This window comes from Cricetulus griseus, chromosome 4 (genome assembly GCF_003668045.3).
Source record: "Cricetulus griseus strain 17A/GY chromosome 4, alternate assembly CriGri-PICRH-1.0, whole genome shotgun sequence".
In the NCBI taxonomy this organism is placed as follows: Eukaryota; Metazoa; Chordata; class Mammalia; order Rodentia; family Cricetidae; genus Cricetulus; species Cricetulus griseus.
Genome location: NC_048597.1, coordinates 187036155 through 187057612, shown reverse-complemented (window position 1 = coordinate 187057612; position 21458 = coordinate 187036155). Strand labels below are relative to the sequence as shown.

General features: G+C 37.9%; 1 protein-coding gene across 1 annotated transcript in view; it reads right to left on the bottom strand.

The window, feature by feature from the left end:
- Positions 1 to 21458, bottom strand: part of Bmp5 (bone morphogenetic protein 5) — a 124753-nt gene that overhangs the window by 53278 nt on the left and 50017 nt on the right. Inside the window, exons 2-3 of the mRNA XM_027411132.2 lie at positions 15054 to 15246; positions 1818 to 1966 (exon numbers count right to left, since the gene is read on the bottom strand). Of these exons, the coding sequence (XP_027266933.1) occupies positions 1818 to 1966; positions 15054 to 15246 (342 nt within the window). The remainder of the gene's footprint in view (positions 1 to 1817; positions 1967 to 15053; positions 15247 to 21458) is intronic.

The following is a 21458-nucleotide window of genomic DNA, read 5'->3' as shown; positions in this document are numbered from 1 at the left end:
GAGAACACTTGGGTAAGTACACACCACTAATTTAATTTCTCTCCTTTGGGTCACATACCAAGGAAGAAAACAATCAACTCCACCCCTACAAAGCTGATTTCCCAGTCACATTTCTGACCATTAGTGTACAGTAGTCTAAGACAGTGAGAATAATTGGAAACTCATTTAAATATGCTCTTTCCCTTGGCTTACATTTAAAAAGCTGAAACTTGATGGTTTTCAACAATAATATCAAATCCATAATTAGAAAACATTCTACAGTCCAATATAATTGAGTTACTTACAAAATTTTAGAATATAGCAAATGAAAATCTGTGGAAAATTCCAAGATCTTATCTGATAACACTTTCAGTAGGAACTGTTCTTTTAGATCAAGATTTGGGGGCACATGAAACATTCACTTGATTAACCTTGTAATATATTTAAATTGCGACTGTCAACCTCATTCCACATATACAATCCTCAGAGTCAAAACATTGTTTATGATGTCACAAACAGGCTATGAAGCTGGCTGGCTATAGGTGAACCATGATCACCAGGATATCTTAATACATGCAGCTATTACTTCTTTGAAAGAGACAGAGACAGACCCTACTTAGGTTTTAAGTGTGGAGTCTATTAAGGCAATAGTATACTACCGCAGGAGAACTAAAAGAGTCACATTCTAGGTGCATTGCCCAGTGCCTGATCCTGGGAAAAACTAACGGTAGTGAAACTTAAACAAGGATGTCTTCTGATCAATAAACCTTTGAACTCCATTCTCTCTGAACCTAAGGGTAACATTAGAAGGATTTAGGGCATGGGATAATGGATAGCCACAGAGGACATTTTGAAATATTTAAGAATTACAAAACAAGCTAACATAAATTGAATAATTATATTCTACCCTCCTATCATGACAAATATAATTTTGAGCTACCCAAAAGTAAAGGTTTGAATGACAGTGTTTGAACTCCATGTGAATGAGGCCTGACAAGGTCTGAAGAAATTGGCTGAGGCTTCTCTGCCCTTATCTGATGGGGCCAAAGTATTTTCTATACAGTCTACAGAGTCTGCTCGTTTTGTCCGAAATTCCCATCACTATAACTCCAACCACTAATCATATCTTCCTTGTCTTGAGGATTATAGCTCAGTTCACTCTCTGTATTCCCTTCACCATGGCAAGCTCAGTAACATCACCATGTGATTACCACTTTGGGTCTTACTCAGGACAAACTTCAGAAAGCCTTTTCTGCATATATTTTATTGCCATTGTTGGGTCCAGCATCCAAGTACACACCACATAGTAGGTCCTCGGTGAACACTTGTGTGCATGAAAGAATTAGAATTTTGCCTGAGGTTCCTAAAATGGCCCCTTCCATAGGTGATACTTGTGCAATTGTCTTTGACCAAATGTCACAACATGTTAAAAACTTTGTGCATTTTTTCATGACCCTTACTCCATCTGTATCCTTATATTATTATTTGCTAGTTCTTTTGTTTCCCTGCCATATTCAATATAATTTTTCTTTTTAGATACATGTTCAGATAAAAATAGTTGTGTGTGTTCATAACACAACCAAGCCATAGGTCCACAGCACTTTTCACATTGGTTATATTGCAGTAGTGGGACTAGGTATGTGCTGTTTACCATGCCCAGATCCAGTCAATTCATGTATAGAAAATAAATACATCTCTGTGAGTTGATTTGTCAATATTTTGCATTATCCTAAGGAATGTGTTGCCTTGTACATAAGTATAAAGCATCAATTAAATAACAAAAAAAAGGCCATGGATCTAAAGCCAGGCCTATTGAAAACATTCAGGTCAGGACTTACCATCCCCCGTCTCTGCACAGAGCTGTAAGCCCAAATTGTTCTGTGGGTTAATCACCCAATGGTTGCTGGTCACAGTGATGTCAAAGACAAGCCAACCCACATCCAAAGCTTGTGCCTTCCTTGTGTCTAACAGAAAAAGATCGGCATCCCTGAGGAGAAAGGAATAAAAAAAATAAATAAAAGGTTTAAATAAAGACCATAATTTCTCCTATGAGAGTAAAAACATTTCAAAAGCACTTTTAAAGTAACATGAGTTAAAGAACACGGAAACGGAGGACTCTAATGATGAACAGTAAGACACTGCTACCTCCCAACCCAAACCTGGGACCTATTAGGAATATCTGAAAGCAATTTCTATTTTTCTGTTTCTCATTGTCATTTCATGCTAACTTAATGGTCTTAATTTAGTCCCTGGTCATCAGGGCTCCCTCCAACCAACATCTGTTGGTACCCCTTTTTAAAAAAAAGAAAAATTGTTAAAATGAATTGAGACAGAAACAAAAGTAGCTGCTCCAATTTGGATGAATGTAGACTCTCAGAGGAGCCCAAGCAGGGGATGAGTCAGCATCTGTTTTAGGGATAATTGTTTTATACTTTACATTTTTAATATAATAGTTTTATGGGTAGTGAAGTCCAGAAGGAGTCACTAAGTGTGCCACTTTATGAAGAGGTGAATCTCATGAGTGTAGAGGCACAGCGCACAGTGGCATGCTTTCATTCCTCTGTTGCAATATTCCCTTGCAAAAATCGTGGCAGTAAATACAAGTGTGTAGGCACTGGTACAACCTGAACAAGATGACAATTTTGTGAGTAGGTCTTGAATCTTGATTGTACTATCAAGTTATGTTTGTTGGATTATAGAGAATGGCTTCATATGTTCTTTCCCTACTACCATCAGACAGTGGACTAAATGGTTACCTGTCCCTGGCATTTCATCTTTAACATGTCGTTTTACACTGACGAAATTGGGACTCAGACTAATCATCTGGAAAACACCAGAACTCTGCCAACATAAAGTAGAAACAAAACAATGACCATAACAAAAACCACTAGCATCGTTTCTTAAATGGACTTTTCTACCATTCCCAATCTTTTAAACAGCATACTATATAGAGAAAAGTAAAGTTGTGTCATAATAAGTTTCATAATGTCACTTCAGAGGTGTCTCAAAAATACAGAAAGGAAATGTTTGTGCAAGTTATACATAGAAATCTAGAAAAGCCGAAAATTGATGTATTTTTAACAAACATGAGTTAAGAGTTTTCAGGACCCATTTTATCCATTCTCATTAGACAATATCAATCTTTTTTTTGCCTATCCTAACTTGAGAAGGCCATGAAAAAATATATAGGATAAGTAAAATCTAAGACAATTATGATTGCCCTTAGTTGTGAGATTGGTGATACACATCTCTGGAGTTGCAATCTTTAACTAACCACACTGCTTACTTCTTAAACAGGAGCCACTGTATCTTGGAAAAAAACAGAAGGTCTATACAGCCTTCAAGTCTGCTCATTTCTGAAATATGATACAGTGCCCCAATCATTTCTTCAAAGCTGATAGCTCCATCCATTGAAGCACTTGGAAAACAATAGATCAAAAGCAGTAGCTTTGTGTATATACTGTAGGTGTGTATACTGTATGTGTGTATACTGTATGTGTGTAGATACTGTATTGTGTATATACTGTATGTGTATATACTGTATGTGTATATGTATGTATTTGCACATGTTTATGCACACATGTCCAGGTAAGTGCATGTGCATGCATTTGGAAACCAAAGCTTGACATCACATACCTTCCTCGATCGCTCTCAGCTTTATTTTCTGAGATGGTGTCTGTCACTGAGCCTAGAGACCACTGATTCTAAAGGGCCAGCTAGGGTGACCCAGGGATGCTCCCGTTTCTGGCCTTCAGCCCTGGGATGGCAGCTTGTGCATCACCACACTCAGCTTTTTTTTTTTTTTTTTTTTTTTTTGACATGGGTGTGGGGATCCAAACTCCAATATTGAGTCTTATGTGGTAAACACTCTACCAATAGAGATATCTTCCCCAGAGCCCTCAAAGGGGCAATTTTGATAGGATAAATTAACCAAGTTCTGTAGATAGCCATTTGGGTGATATTTTCTATTATTTTAAAATTGTACTACATCATGTTTTCATAAATCCAAAAATACCATCCAAGGTCAAGTCACAAATCTTTGTAACATGCCCATTATCAGTTAACTGTAGAGTTAATGCTGCATATCCTTAGGGGGAAATGATATCACAGGACTTGTGCAAGCTCTAAATGTCTGCATTTCACCAATACAAATTGCAAGGCACTAGACAACAAATCTACAAAGAAGTGTGGTCTCATAAATCTATATATTCTAGTTTACCTCTGAAGAGTTATAGATATTCAACTGATTTCATAGGAATCAACACGTTTTCCTATTCTTGAACAAAACTATTTTATTCTTATAATTTCTTTTATTTCTCTTTTCTCTCTTTATACAAAAACTTCTATGTTGCCTTCAGACAATGACATTTGTATCAGGATAATCAAGTATATTATCAGTGAACACAGTGGCAGCCATTTTGTAATTTCATTCATACAATTCCATTCATGATTGTGACTTAAACTCTAAGTCTGTACAAAATTGGGTGTGAAATCCCTTGAAGTATAAAATTTCTCTACCAAGAACTTTTATCACTGGGAATAGTAGAAAGCTCTAACCATTTCCTATGGGCAGTCTAAAATAAACCTGATATTCTGTGCCACTGTTTTTATTTGACATTTTTCCTGGACTTAGGGTCGCATGCATGCTAGACAAGAGTTCTACCACTGTCCCAGTGCTTTGATGGAAAAAGAATAAATTCTTGTTTTAAGGTGCCCACATTTTTAGTAGTTTGCTATAGCACCTTAAAGAAATCAATAAACTCACTTACTTGGGAGATTTCACACATGAAACAGAGAATTCATTAATATAAAATACTAAGGAAAACAGGAAGAAAGAAAGCATGTCTATCAGGTCCTTGGGCAATGAGGCTATCGATGGATGATAGGAAAAATAAATGGATTTTTAGAAAAATAATTGCAACTGGCTGAAAAGTGAATGGGAATGTGAAAGGATTGGGAAGGAAAAATAGCATATAATTTGAGGGGTGCTAAGTGGCTACAGAATCAAGTAGGAAAGGTTTTTCATTAAATAATTACATAATGTTGCTTATAGGATGCATTTAAATGCATATTCACAAGACAAAACATCTACCATTTTAACACAAGATAAATTTGGGTGGACAATACTGAATATCCCCTAAAGTAAGCATATACTTATTTTTTTTCCATAGCACCACATTTGGAGTTCAAATACACACTTCTTTGTGAATCAAATCAATTGACAAGAAACAATGGATAATATAGTTACTTTTGATAATAAACTAACATTTAAAGTAACATTTTTACTGCTTTTATTTTTTGTACTCTTTTGTCCTTGCAATAGATGGCATCTCCAATTATATTTTGCTGCATTGTTTTATGAAGGATACTGTATGGCTTGTGGATAATATATTTTCTTGCTTAGTTTTAAATACAGTTCACATTGATAATTTTCCACAACCTAAACAGTAGGGTAATTATAGGGGAAGCTGTAGCCATGCCTACTTAGGGGCTGGCTACAGTTGTGCCTGACCTCGCTTGTGAGGGCGTGGTCAGAGTGATGTAGTGTGACTGTGTTTGCTCTTTCGGTTTCTCTTTTTGGCTTGCATACAGGCTGCTGCCACGCCGGCTGGCTAGGTCGCTCTGTAAGTAAGGCTTTTCCCTATTAAATACCCTTATATTTCTACCTGACTCCGTATTGGTAATTGCCCACTATAGGTAATATTTTGGCTCATTTGTGTCTTAGAGTTTCCATTGCTGTGATAAAACACTGTGACCAAAAGAAACTTGTAGTGGAAAGGACTTATTTCACTACACTATCATATCACAGTCCATGATGGAAGGAAGTCAGGGCAGGAACACAAGCAGGGCAGAAACCTGGGGCAGGAAGGGATGATGCAGAGTGCAGAGGCCGTGGGGAGGGGGATGTTGCTTATAGGCTTGGTCCTTGTAGCTTACTCAGCCTGTTTTCTACAGCACTCAGGACCACCAGCCCAGAGGAGGCACCACTCACAGTGAGCTGATCCCTCTCAGGTCAGTCATCAAATAAGAAAAGGTACCACAAGCTTGTTCACAAGCCAATCTGATAGTAACCCTTTCTCAGTTTAGGTTTCCTCTTCTAAAATGACTCAAGCTTGTGGCAAGCTGATATAAAACTACCCAGCATATTCTGAAATGGCACACTGTGAATAATACTTTCCCAAAGCCAGGCACTATAACACTTAAGGGAAATTATACAAATACCTTTGGGAAATTCATCTAAGACTTGTACTTAAAATTTCAGATTTGTGAATTAATTCATTTTTCTAAACTTTAGGAAGATTTGCTAATACATTCCCCATAATGGATTTTAACCCCTAAATCAAATTAAGATAAAAATAATTAATTTGAAATATCATGAAGAAGTAAAACTACTTATATAATCAGTAATAATGGGTAATGTAAGAAATTTTCCTGATTGTCTAACTATATGTAGAAAAACAGATCTCAATCAATCTATCTCTCTATATGTATAATAATAATTAATGAATATATAGTATTACATTAATAAATTTAATATATTATCTGATAATATATGATCAATATGCTTTAATAGACATGAATATATTATATGTGATATGTATTTGTTAATTTGCTTCTTGTTGTGACAAAAAAACTCTAAAGGAGAAAGAGTATACGTTGTTGGTTTACAGTTTAAGGGGACACAGTCAGTTTTGGTAGTGTAGGGAAGGCATGGCAGCAAGAACGAGCTGTGGTTGGTCACATTAAACCCACAATAATGAAGCAAAGCATAGACAGGAAGTGAGGCTGACTAAGCCTAGGGGCCCACCCTCACTGCCTCGTTTAATACAGCAGCATGTCACCTCCTAGACTCATATCCTACCAAAACAAGCTTACTAACTGAGGGACGAGAGTTCAAACACATGATCTTATAAGGGACATTTTATATTAAAAAACAAAGTGTGGCCAAGAAAAACTTGGAGAAACTGCCAGGGCATTTGCGGTTCTACTTCATCTCTACAATGTACAGTGATGTCTCCACATTTCCCAAGGTTTTTAGAATTGAAACTATTTCATCTTCTTTCATAACATGTTGTTCCTTGAATAACTTATAAAGCCTATGAAAATCATAATTCACTTACACTTCCATATCACAGTCCATGATGAAGAAACTTAAGTCAGGGACTCATAATTGGTGGCATAACCAGTTACCAAACAAAAAAATTCTTATGTCTCTTCACATAAACATCACCACCATGGTATAGAGGATCAATCAACAGTTCTAGTATTGAGCATATTAGCAAAGTATGTCACAATAATAAATCATAATTTCTAAATTTTGTCTTAAAGTTGGAAGTTTGCCTAGTCCCAATGGATATATCTACAAAACACTCCCACACCTAAGACTCAGAAAACACTGCAGAAAGAGGAAGCAGAAAGATTGTAAGAGCCAGAGGAACAGGAAGTTTGCAACTCCTAGTAATGTCAGAAGTTAGACCCATAAAATCTCACCAATATGACTGCCTAAACATGAGCTAAACAAGGATGACACCAATGAACATGCCAGTGTGGTTAGGGAAAGCCCCAGAGCCTCAACATTACACAGAGAACAGGCAACTAAGAAACGCAGAGAATGGGAGACACAGTTTTGCCTGGGAAGAATACACCAGTTGGTTATCCAATACCAAATAGTCATCCCTAAAAACATACATACAAGTAACATTGTACATGGGAAATACCCTTAAATTAATTGGTACAGGAGACCACTTCCTGAACATAACACCAGTAGCACAGACACTGAGATCCACAATTAATAAATGGGACCTCCTGAAACTGAGAAGCTTCTGTAAGGCAAAGGACATAGTCAACAAAACAAAATGACAGCCCACAGACTGGGTAAAGATATTCACCAACCCCACATCTGACAGAGGGCTAATCTCCAAAATATACAAAGAACACCAGTCTCCAAACACTACTCTCCAAAACACCAAACAATCCAATTAAAAAGTGGAGTACAGAACTAAATAGACTATTCTCAATAGAGGAATATAAAATGGCTGAAAGACCCATAGAAAGTGGTCAACATCCTTAGCCATCAGGGAAACGCAAATCAAAACAACTCTGTGATACCATCTTTCTCCTGTCAGAATGGCTAAAATCAAAAACACCAGTGACAGTTTATGCTGGAGAAGATGTGGAGAAAGGGGAACACTTCTCCACTGTTGGTGGGAGTGCCAACTTGTACAGCCACTTTGAAAATCAGTATGGCGACTCCTCAAGAAAATGGGAATCAGTCTAGCACAAGATCCAGCAATCCCACTCTTAGGCATATACCCAAAAGAAGCACATTCATACAACAAGGACATCTGTTCAGAGCAGCATTATTTGTAATAGGCAGAAACTGGAAGAAGCCTAAATGCCCCTCAACTGAAGAATGGATAGAGAAGTTGTGGTACATTTACACAATGGAGTACTACTCAGCAGAAAAAACAATGGAATCTTGAAAATTGCAGGAAAAATGGATGGAACCATTCTGAGCGAGGTAACCCAATCACAAAAAGACAAACATGATATGTACTCACTCATATGTGGATTTTAGACATAGAGGAAATGATTACCAGCCTACAATCCACACTGCCAGAGAAACTAGTAAACAAGGAGGACCCTAAAAGAGACAAACTTTGTCCCCTGGAGAAGGGGAAAGGATCACCATCCCCTGAGCAAATTGAGAACATGGGAAGAGGAGGGAAGGAGCTCCGAGAATGAGAAGGGGAGAAGAGGAAGGATGCAGAGGTCATGAGGGAGCAGAAAGGTTGAGTCAGGTGTAGATTAGAAGAAAGGACATATGACAGGTAGGGTTTTAGTTGGGGGGGTAGGGAAGGAAGGGAGGGAGAAGGGAACTGGAATTGTCATGTAATTCAATCTTGTTTGTAATTCAAATACAAAAAGTCAAAAAAACCAAGTAACATTATACAAACTGAGGTTATAGTTAGAAGTATGTACATACATTATATATGCATATATGCATGTAACAACAGTGAAAAGATGCCATGAATTTGAAAGATAGAAAAGAGTAGTATATGGGAGGGCTTGCAGGGAATAAAGGGAAAGGGAAAATAATATAGTTATATTATAATCTCAAAAATAACAGAAAAATTATGGGGAAAATGTTAAAGCTTGGACTGTTTACTAATTGATGTTTTTAGATAACCCTTACTATTTCACATAAAACAAACATGCACTTTTTCTCTAGATTTTTTATTTGAATTAGAAATAATCTTATTTTACATATCAATCCAGTTCCCTCTCCCTCCCTTCCTCACCTGCCTTCCACCAACCAACCATCCATCCCATCCCCTTTCTGCTTCCTAGGGAGGATCATCCCCCTTCCATGGGGGATCATCAAAGTCTGTCACATCATTTGGAGCAGGGCCTAGGCCCTCCGCCATGTGTCTAGGCTGAGAGACTATCCCTCTATACAAACATGCACTTTTAAAATTCTGAAAATCATGAATATCATTGATAAAGAACATCTGATTCTATATTATATTTCAAATGTTTAGATAAAAATTGGTCAAGCAACCAGCTTGGTAGCACATGCCTTTAATCCCTACATTCAGGAGGCAGAGATTGTAGGATCTCTGTGAGTTTAAGGCCAGTCTTATCTACATAGTGAGTTTCAGGCCAGTCAAGGCACATAGACCCTGTCTTTTAAAAAGGTCAAATGGTAATATTAACACGGTTGGAATCATTTTAAATTGGATTTATATTAATAAAATCATTGTTTTTATGTTGTAGAGTTTTAGATTATTAATAAATGTTTAATATTTAGTAAATTTTCAAATATCATTATAGCCTATATTTTACCCTGCAAAAGAATCTAAATGTTTATGTGCCACTTAGGAAATAGGCAAAAGTTCCTCCAATTCACTAAGAAAAAAAAAGGAGATAAAATTAATTCACAGACAGTCCAATCATTTTTCAAGCCCCAGGAAATGTGCTCAGGGTGGCTTCTCTAGAGCTTATGAAAATGTGGTGTGTCTTACGATCCACCCGAGAAACAGTCAGGGAAAAATCAACAAATACACTGTTTTCTGAAACAAATCATTCCCACATTTGGGTTTATAGATGAAATCTTCTAATGCAGCACAATTTCCCAAACTTGAAAATATGAACGCTTGTGATCAGAACATTCTTGGTCGGTTAAGGGAGATGCCCTGGTTCTTCAAACTCAGCATATCCACACATTCAATGCCAGTGGTAAACACAGAGATCCCACATCGTAACCATTACTGTGACAATCAAAAACACCTTCAGACCATTGACAAACTAGGGAGCCATGTGGCCCTAGTTGAGAACCGCTTATATAATAAAGCTTGATCCCTCTATACCAGGAAACATCAACTGTGCTGGAGCGCTCTCCTGCACTGGAGAGAGTACCCACAGCCTCCTCTGAGGGTCCTGCTCCGCTATCCTCAAGGGATCAGGAAATCTTCCAGTATAGAAACTGTCAACATACATGTATTTGGAAGAATGTCCACAAAAGAATTCCAAGTCTTAAAGAAGCTAACAGGGAGATAAATGGTGTAAATAGGAAACTGACCACGAACTGAAACGGTTTCAGTTGAGCCGAACACACCAAGGAGGGAAGGGAGCCAATGACATAGAGCAGTCTGACTTAAAACGTTTTTACAGTGGAGCACAGAAATTTATCTTCACAGGAGAGCATTAGGAAAAAAGGTTGACTCCTAACAGGCTCATTTTCTTGAGGGGAGAGATTGTGTGTGTGTGTGTGTGTGTGTGTGTGTGTGTGTGTGTGTGTGTGTGTGTGTGTGTGTGTGTATTCAAATGTGGCACTTTAGTACAGCACTAGACACAGTAAGTGTCATTAAATGAGCCATCACTACCTATCTTGCTGTTGCTCATTTCATTTCTGTATTATTTAATTAATTAGATATTTAGGGCTTTTAATATTTCAATGTGTAATATTTTAAAGTTAAAATCCACCCCTTCATCAGCCTATAAAAAGTTTCTATCCATCCTGGAAGGTGAGCCCCTAGAGCCCTCCCTGGAGGCCCCGCACCCCCCCACGTGAAGAACTCATTTCCCTTCATTGACGTTTCCACATCACTTAGTGCAAACTTACATCATAGTTCTTAGCACATTGTATTATTGTTATTAAAGTCTGTGTGCGGCAGGCTCTCCACATCCCATGGCCCCCAGGCTATGAGCTTTGGAGATCTTATTTACTCTGCCTTAGGTCCTCGGTGCTTGCTCAACAAAAGCGTGCGTGTGGCGTTCAGCTGCATGATCTGGAAAATTTTAATAGTGTGGAAACCTCATTTCTCAATAATGTCAATATATGAGGTGTGACTGAAGAGCAGTGCATTCTAGATGGAATTTGGAGCTGTTGGTTTTATATAAAACGATTAAAATAAATGAAATGATAGAAAAATGTGTTACCTCTTGAGCAGGAAAAATAAAGACTTGGATACCTATCAGAACACGTCTTTAAATTGCATACATTTGAATATGTATAAGCGTAAATCATGGATGTAACAGACAGTAGGAATGAAATATATAACGTGAAGAGTTGTACATTACATAGAATAAACAAGGGGGAATGCAGATGATATAATGGCTCTGTCCACTTTTCAGTGTGACTGCATTACACTGATGGAGGATTCACAGACTAGCTAGTCTCGAATGTGAAACATATTCAAAACATCCATCTCAAGTATAGCAAGGATCCACCTTAGGGACAGTGAGCTACCATATAAGATAATGCATACATAATCTTAGAAGCATGGAACTAAAAAGCGCAGTCTGTGAGGATTTCAATTACTTCTGAGTTTTACTAAAAATACTACATTAAAAACCTTAAAAGTTTGATGACAGAAGCATTGAGAGATGACATATATTTTGAAAACATGAGATATTATTTTCTCTTCCTATCTCTATTTTAATTCTTTAAGGAACAGTGTGTGTGTGTGTGTGTGTGTGTGTGTGTGTGTGTGTGTGTGTGTGCAACAGCAGTAAATTATTTCAAAGATTATTTGAATTTTAAAATTACTTTTTTGTATTGTAATTCTTTCTGTTTTAATTGTGATTGTATAATGTGGAAATGAGGAATTTTTCACTTAGTTCACTCACAGAATTAAGGTCAAATTAGTATGAAAGAATTAAATAGAATTCATAAAGAGAATTGACTATTAGTTTTCACTGGGGAAAGTTTCCTTCTATAGCTTGAGAAATACAAGAGAAACTTATTTAAATCCTGATATTTTGATGTTGGTCCTTCTTGCTGAGGAGTGGTTGGGAATTCTACTTAGAATGTAGGTAATAAGCAGTTGTTTCTATCCCTCTCATTCTCTCTCTTCATGTATGTGTGCAAAAATATCCTGAACAAAAAGAGCAATTGACTTGTACTGGTCAGCTTTTCATGACTACAATGAAGTACTTAAAATAATCGACATATAAATAGAAGAGAGCTGTTTGTGGACATGTAATTTTATCAATTCCAGTCAGTCCTAATCAAATGGCCTAATAAATACCTTTGGAGCCTTGTCTGAAGATCCTACACCATGGTAGGATCCTGTGGATGAACCAACTACTCATCAGTCATGAGTCAGTGCTTAAACAAACACAGGTAAAGGTCCCACATTCTCTGTAAGGCCATACCCCCAGTAGAATAAGGGTATCTTGTAAAGCCCCATCACCTCTTAAAGGCCTAGGGCACCTCTAAACGGTTCCTTCCTGAAGGTCACACTTTTAACATATGGGTCTTTAAGGGGCCTTCAACCTCAAAACTATATCGGGACCTGATTAAAAGTTGTCTTTTTATTTTGGTCAAAAAGAAATTCTATATTTAGAATCAATCAAAATATTCCCAATGACTCAGACAGGGTATATCAAGGATTCTTTTGAAAAAGACTTGAGATACTAAATAACCAAGTACAAGTTAATGTCTATTTAAATACACATGGTCCCTCATCATAAATAATATCAATGTCAAAATATTAATTCAGATCAAGCAAGTTATAAGTGCTGTGGATATAAATAAATGCTTGCAGTACTCTTCCTTCCATTGTAGAAAAAAAGTTATAAGTAAAACAAAATTATAATTGTAGAAATATTAAGTAATGTTCAAAATACTGTTTTCAAATTTCACCTAAGGTTAAAAGATACTACCATTACTTAATACAAAACAGACATTTTACAGGACTCATTACATATGAAGGCCCTTTACCTTAATTTTGTAACTAGAACCAGTGGTTAGACATTGTGGGCCACATCTGAAATCCCATCACTTGATAGTAAGTTCTAAGCTAGCCTGAACTATACACAAGACATTATCTCAAAAAGAACAACAACAAAAATAAATCAATGATCAAAAAAGCACTATAGCCGGGCGTTGGTGGCGCATGTCTTTAATCCCAGCACTTGGGAGGCAGAGGCAGGCGGATCTCTGTGAGTTCGAGGCCAGCCTGGTCTCCAGAGCGAGTCCAGGATAGGCTCCAAAGCTACACAGAGAAAACCTGTCTCAAAAAACCAAAAATTAATTAATTAAATTAATTATATAATTATATAAATTATAATATATATAAATTATATAATTATATAAATTAATACTATAAGCACTATAGTAAGATTTTTAAAAAATTACATTTTACCCATGGCAACAATTTCAAAGGTTAAGAAAATGACAAGGATCTTTCTGATTTCTTATTAGTTCTCTTAAAAATAACAGGGCATATAGAGTAATATTTATTAAAATGATCCTCCTTAATTAATATTCCCTGGAATATTAATAAGTGCTACACCTCCAAAATTTGATAAATAAATAATTTTTAAAAAAACAGCTAATAGCAAACTAATAGCCTTTTTAACCATGAGCCTGCCTAAGACTTCGTGTTTTGTGTTTTGAGCCTTCTCCAGGTTGTGTAACAGAGGTATTTGACCTCAGCTTTTTATCTTCAATGAGTATTGAGAGAGACTAATGGAATGTTTTTGAGAAACTATTGCAATGGAACGTCAAGAAAAACCTAAATATTAGGAACTATAAAGAGTTATCAAGGTAAAAAGAACAAGACACTGACCTTTCAGTATTTGCCTCACCAAAGGACATAGCAATTCACCCTAAGAAATGTTTGATCTCATGAGCAGAAGATACTGGCAGATGAAGAGCATCTTGCTATAACATGTCAGTTGTCCAACAAAGATAGCTAACTAATCACTGCTTCATTAAAGGTGTTTCCCAAATGATTTCTGTGTTAGATTGAAGGTCAGAAAACATACCTAAGGTCCCTCTATAATTCATACTTGATGGTTCATTTGCATTAACCCATTATCAATGACATTTTCATGTATTAAATGTTTCAGTCTATCAGCTGTTTTCATACAGTTCTCAAATACCTTTAGACAGGCTGTATACTGGTTGTCAGATTCTAATATAAGCAGAACCATCTTTATTCAAAATACACATAACTAACCGCATAATATCCCACCCCTTACCTAACAAACCAGTCCTTCTCTGAATACAAGAATACTATATTATTTAAATAATTTATATGAATTTTATGTAAATAAAATAAAATACATATTTTCTGAAGTGAAAGGCAAATTTACAAAATGAAATAAAACCCATGAAAGAACATAGAGAGAGGTGTGATACTGTTTGGTACACAGATTGGTCAATTGTAGAATTTTTAATAATTATTCATTTTTATTTTTTAAGACTTATTTTCAAATTTTACTCATGCATATATGTGTGTAGGTCTGCATGTTTGTATGCATGAGTGTCTCAGGTGCCCAAGGAGGCCAGAAGAGAGGTTCAGATACCTGAGAGCTGGCGTTAAAGGTGGTTGTGGGCTGCCTGATATAGATGCTGGGAACCAAATTCTGGTCCTCAGCAAGACTGAGAGCTCTTAAATGCGAGCCATCTCACCAGCTCCTCATTCTTACTTTTCAGTGGGCCACTACCTGGCACAGAGTCTCCCTTCGCCCAAGCAAATAGACTGCAAATCATATAGGTCGCTGATGACTTTTAAACTAAAATTCAGTCTTTGCTAGTATAATTAATATAAAGTCGATACCTATTTGTGTATTCCTTGATGATCTGATATATGCTAATCTTAATTGTCTCATTTTCAAATCGTTGGTGGCTCTTGTCCTTATATATCCGGAATTCAGCTGCTGTCACTGCTTCTCCGTGTGGAATCTGAGTCAGATCAAATCGAAATTCTTTGTAATGCCTCCTCTGATGAGAAAAGTCCTTGTCTCTTTCAACTGAAAAAGAAAGGTAAAGGAATGAAGAAAGGAAAATGTTAGCTCTTTATAAAATATGAAAACTAATGATAAATTCTCCACCTTTTAAAATGAAAACAAACAGGATAGTATAAAACTGTGAAAACATTAAAACCACAGACTCATATGTGTTTCCAGCTAAAGGAAATTCCACAAACCAATAGCCTCTTAGTTCAAATGCAATATAACTGTCTGGGTTTTTTTTTTTTTACAAATTCCTGGATCCTAAATGGAAAGACTATCCAAAAATGTTTTTAAAAATGAAGGTTGTAAAGTGATTGCCAAGATGCATCAAGCACCAGAACACAGGTTTCATACAGGAATTTAAAAGATGTTACAGAAGCCTGCAGAGTTCCAAGTGAAGTCAGTGGTGACATTTAACCTAACCACAGAGGAAAGAGGGGAGTAGTAGTAAGGGTCTGCGACACAGGACCTTATTGGCAGCAGTTTTGTAGACAAATATAGCAAGTTCTTTTTCTGATTTAAACCAAATTTATTTTTAGTTGATCCATAAAAAAAAAGCATTCGTGTTCATCATGGGATACTTCCATTGTGTGATTGTGATGTAGTCACTGTACAAGTCTGTTTAAATCAAGTTAAATACATATCCTCTAATGGTGATCATTCCTTTACAGAAAAAAAAAAAAAAATGGTCCCAAGTCCTTCTTCCATCTTTGTGAAGCACACAGTAAGCAGCATGCATTCTTCTGTGTGCCAGAACAGCTCCCTCCACCTGACAGCAATACATACAAGAAAGATCACTTCTGGAGTGACTTCCCCAGATGAGGGATATTTATTTATTCATTTACTTCTGTGAATGAAATATCTTCCTCTACTTTAAGGCTTTTTCATGAATGATTGCCCTAGCAAAGGGTAACGTCTGAAGACCTGTGTCTCATCTCACTCAGGGTGAATAGGAGACCAGTTCTCCCCTTTAGCTACCTTTCTACCAAATGAAATAAAAGATATAGGTCTCCTGAGAATAGTAAAAAATGCTGAAGGACTTAGAACAGTAAGTTTCAAATCTATTGTAACATGATATGACTTAGTGCACTGTCTGGCACAGTCTCCTAGTGGACACCACAGCTTTCCCACTAGGTTAGCTACAAAAAGATTCATTCAGGCACATTTGCTGTTCTTTGATAAACTTAAGTTTCTCTGTTTATTGGTTTTTCAAAATGTCAGTTACTTAGACTAATACAGGATAATGTTGTGAAAACACAACAAAAGCTACTATAATATACAATATTTTAGGCATTTTATAATTATGGTCAACAGTAATTTAAATTTTTCCCAATGACTTCATTGTTAAGGTTTTAGTACAAAAAAGATTTTTAAAAATACATACAAGTGCTAGAATTATAAATTTTAAAAATAGTGTTAGCAGTAGAGCTGACCCCATTGACAGGGCTATGTGTGAGACAGCCCCTCATCTGCCATGAAGTGGCATGGGCAAGGGAGAGATGCCTGCATCAACCCCACCTTCCCCTCACCACCTATGGCAGGTAGGAGAGCTGGTCCTGCGCCTCACAGGTTGCAGCACTCAGGAGAGCAGACCCTGCACCTCACCTGGACAGAATAGCAGAGGCATGGGTGAGCTGGCCCAGAGAGCTTGAAAGTGAGAGGGCTGATTCTGTCCCACCCTCACTGACATACGATGACTTGAGCAACAGAAAGATGCCCTCCTCTCCATTCATCGCCCCTTACGGCCTGCAGCAGGTAGGAGACCTGGCCTTAGGCCATGAGTGTGGGAGAGCTGGCCCTGCCCCTATCAGCTTCAGCACCCGGGACAGTGGGCATTGCATATTGAAAGACCCCTGCCCCTTAGCTCTTAAGTTTGCCTCCTCCTCCGGTAGGCAGCTGGTGGGGCGCGCAGCAGATGCCTCGCTCCTGTGCCTCCCCGATCTCCACCCCCGCCGGCCTCCACTTCCCCCGCCGCCGCACGTCCGGCCGCCGGTTCCCTCCAAAGCTGGTCCACCCCGGCGGGGGCCCCCGTGCCCCCTGCCCGCCCGACTGGCACCACGCCCCGGGGCTGGGGCCGAGCAAGGAGCCCTCGAGGAGGCCCGAGGGCGAGCACCAGGTGGGCCGGCATGAGGGCGAGCACCAGGTGGGCCGGCCTGGGGCCCTGCCCCTGAGCCCCCGCCCGATGGGGAACACTCGGTCTCCGCCCCCAAGGTCAGCCATCTGGACGCGGAGGGGGGAATTGAGTCTGTTGTACCAGACACCAGACCTTGAGAATATGCTGGTCTGGAATGGCTCTGTGCCTCATTTGAACCATCCAATAGAAATGACTCTGTACTTTGCCTCATTTGAATGACTCTGTATTTCACCTCATTTGAATGACTCTATACTTCGCCTCATTTGAATAACCCTGAGTAGCGCCTCATTTACATTGACCAATGGGAATAGCTCTGTACTGCGCCTCATTTGAATTATCCAATAGAATCCCTGCTTCTCGCTTGCGCTTTTTGCTATATAAGGACCCCTCTCCCTTGGCTCGGCGCGCTTGGCCTCACAGAAGCTAAGTCGCCCCGGGTACCCGTGTCTCCAATAAAGCCTCTTGCAGTTTGCATCCAAGTTCGTGGTCTCGCTGATTCCTGGGTACGGGTCTCCTTCTACGAAAGTACCTCTTCGGGGGTCTTTCAATATCACCTGGGCAACACAGAGCTGGCCCTGGTGGTATGGGTGCAGGTGAGCCTGCCTGAGGGCATGAGAACAGGGCAACTTTTCCCACCACCCCCCACTGCTGCCTGATGCAGTGGGTGATCCAGCCAGGGCAGTGCTAGAGAACTCATCCTGGTGATGAGGAGGAAGGAGAGTTGGCAGAATGACAAACGCAACTACCACCCAGGCCCAGGACAAGAGCTATGAGTTTGCCCACCCCAAGATCCACCCCATCTATGAACTTCTGGAGCACATGAAGGGGCTGGTCTTGCAGATCCACAGCTATAGGATCTCCATAACACAGAGCAACAACAGGATATCCAAGAAGAGTCCTAGTGAGGGCCCAGTATCAATAGTGTAGCAGAAGCCAGAGGCCTCGAACCAGACCAATGACTCATTGCAATGAATGCTTGTAAATAAAGATGTATGGACTGAAAGACATACTGTGCAACTCACTGTATTGCACTACAGCTTCCCCCGATGAGATTGTTTTCTTTTAAATTTTACTTTATTGTATTTGGTGGGGGAGGTTGCAAGGGCAGAGGGCAGATCCAAAGGGACAGGCAGATGAATGGATTGGGATGCATGATATGAAATCCATAAATAAATCAATAAATAAATTTTAAATGGTAATGGCTAGTTACAAAAATGTTAGGGTATAGAAACCTTTAGATCAATTGATATGATTCTTAATGCTATTTTAAGTATTCAAAACTTGGGGATCTAAGGCAAAAGAGGGTTTAGGATTGATGGGAGATCATAACCATCCAGATATGAGACTGTGGAACTGAGACATTGAGATATTTGAGTTCCAAATCCAGATGAGATACACCTCTGAAATGACTCATGGCAAAAACACAACATTTCTTGCCTCCATCTTCCAAAAGAATCTTGTATTTATTTTCTACCAAAGTAGGTGATTTAGGAAGCCAAGGGGCCTCTGCCTACCTGTAGCCCAGGCACTGTGATTAGTATTCGTAAATAAGAGAATGAGACAGAGACATTCCTTTGTGACAGAACTTGCTGGAATAGTGATTTTTTTGGCTATCTGACTAGCACTAGCAACACTTAACATGATTTGGTGAAGTTTTTTTCTTAGGATATCATTATTTTATTCCTAACAAAAGGCTATGTCCAGAGAAAGTGAGAGGCACTTTCTCTAAATGAGGCAAATGAGCCCATTTTAGAAAGTAATTTGGATTCATAATATAACTTTCTTCTGTCTTACTTCCTGCCAGCAATTATACAGACTGCTATGGATGCTACCCCATCTTCCTTCTGCCCATGCGCCTGCCTGAGAAGATGTCAAGGGTAATGACAGAAAACGCCAGTTAATTGGGTGGCTAATCACTGAAAGTACATTTCCAAATGTGAAATTTGCCTCCATTTTTGTTTTGCGAGAACTAAATGAAGCTAGCTGTGTTATCATTTTCTCATCTTAAATTCAAAACAGTGAATGATACTGTACCTTGACAATAGTTAAATAGCATATATATGGCATAAATTAATATATTCTACTGTGTGAAACCCATCACATAGAGCTACCTTTCCTCACTTTAAGCATGGGAGAAACAAAGAGTAATGTGAAACAAGTTTTGCCCAGGGTTCTAAATGCCAGTACCTGCTGATTCCACTTATACTTTATTATTTTTCTTATCTTAGTACAGGAATAAAAATCTTGAATTAATAAGTCTAATATCCAAAGAGTTCTGTAAAATGTAGATTGGTTTCAACCTCATTTGGTGAATAAACTGGAAGCCAAGTGGTATAAAGTGACTTAAATTCTCTATTTGTCATGGTTTAACTAAATATTTATTGCTTGCTATAGAAAAATCTGTATTTATCTAAGTAATCCCCTCCCAGACCCTATGTAAGGAGTTCCATACGTGATGATATGTCCGCACTGGACATTCACAAATATGTTTTCTCCACTCTGCGAGGCAATAGGTAATATCCAGCATTTTAAATTATAGCAACCATTAATCAAATTTTCTTTAACAAGAATTTTGTATTTTGAAATTGAAGTCAACTCATTCCATAATCCTGAACATACGAGCTGAGATGTGAGCTTTGTAGACTCCAATCTAAAGTATGCATTTCCAAAATGAAGATAATTTGTATTCATGTGATATAAGCCATCTATTGTTGTGGCATCTAGAATATTTTACCCTCAAGAAGACAAACTTTCAGAGTTTAGTAAAAATTTGTTCACAGTATAGCACACAGAATAAAGTTGTATTACAAGCAGAGTCTGGTGATTCACATTCCTACATTCTCTGATCAGAACAGCAACAGAAACTCCATGGAACTTTGAAGCTAATGATGGAAAGACTTATTTATATGGACTTTAACTCCAAATGATACCTATAAATATCCAACAAGGAAATTTAGATTCCAACAAAGAGTAACTCTAGAAGGTGGCAAATACTAGTATCTCTAAACTGAAAATAAGAAATTAGATAATGACAACAAGGTGGTAACAGACATCTGACTTCAAAATATCACTATAAATTTTGCATAAATAGTCAAATAAAGATACCCAACACTACACTTGTATCATAATTGTATTTTGAAACATTGACAACTTTCAATTTGAAATGTTTATAACTATCCAGCTGGATTGCTCTGTACAGCTAATTTCTTCATGAGCTCCTTTTGTGAATCAAAATTCCCAATGTACTTTTTTTAAACAGAAATATGCATTACAATAAATAGTCCTTAGGTGTAAGTAAGCTTCTTCAAGACAAAGTCTTACCCCTTTTATGTTGTGACAATTTGGTAAATATTAAGCCTACTTAATAGTTGTAATGCATTATAACCCATTGCTGTGTTTAATGACCTGGGAAACTTTAAAGATAAAAAGTAAATAAGAATAAATCAGAAATCCTATTCTATTGCTACCTTTTATATTTGTATTATTCTAAATGTTTTCCTTTTACTTACTCCTTACTGTGCTTGTTGAATCAATCAAAGGCAAGGAGTTTCCTCAACCTATTTTTCTATCATCGTTAATAAAGTATGTTTCACTGTATTAAAAAAAATGTTCAAATCGCTATAAAATCCTTAATCCTATTTTGTCGAGGAAAAAGAGCTCTTTCATCTATATAATCCTCTCTAAAGCTCAGGAAATATTAAAGAAGGTGAGGAAAGAATGTAAGATCACATCAAAGATAGAGGAGGAGGGGGAGGGCTAGAACCCAGACTTCTGTGTCATGTACTTTTGTTAGTGGTGGTTTTCACATTTGAACTTATAGAAGTTAAGATTACTTACATAAGATCTACACAAAACTGGGCCCTTCCACATCCTATCATGGAGTCTGAAGGACTCATGGGTCCCTACCACTCCCTGAGGATTTATACAGAAAATGATGGTTGATGAGAGGAGAAACATTTTCTTCATTGGTGTAACTACTGGTAAAATACCCAGGATTCTGTAAACAAACTCTTACCCATGCTTCTATAAGCAGCCCCAATGCCCTAATGAAACTCACTCAGTCACTGGGGTGAGGGGAAGACATGAAAGAGGGCTG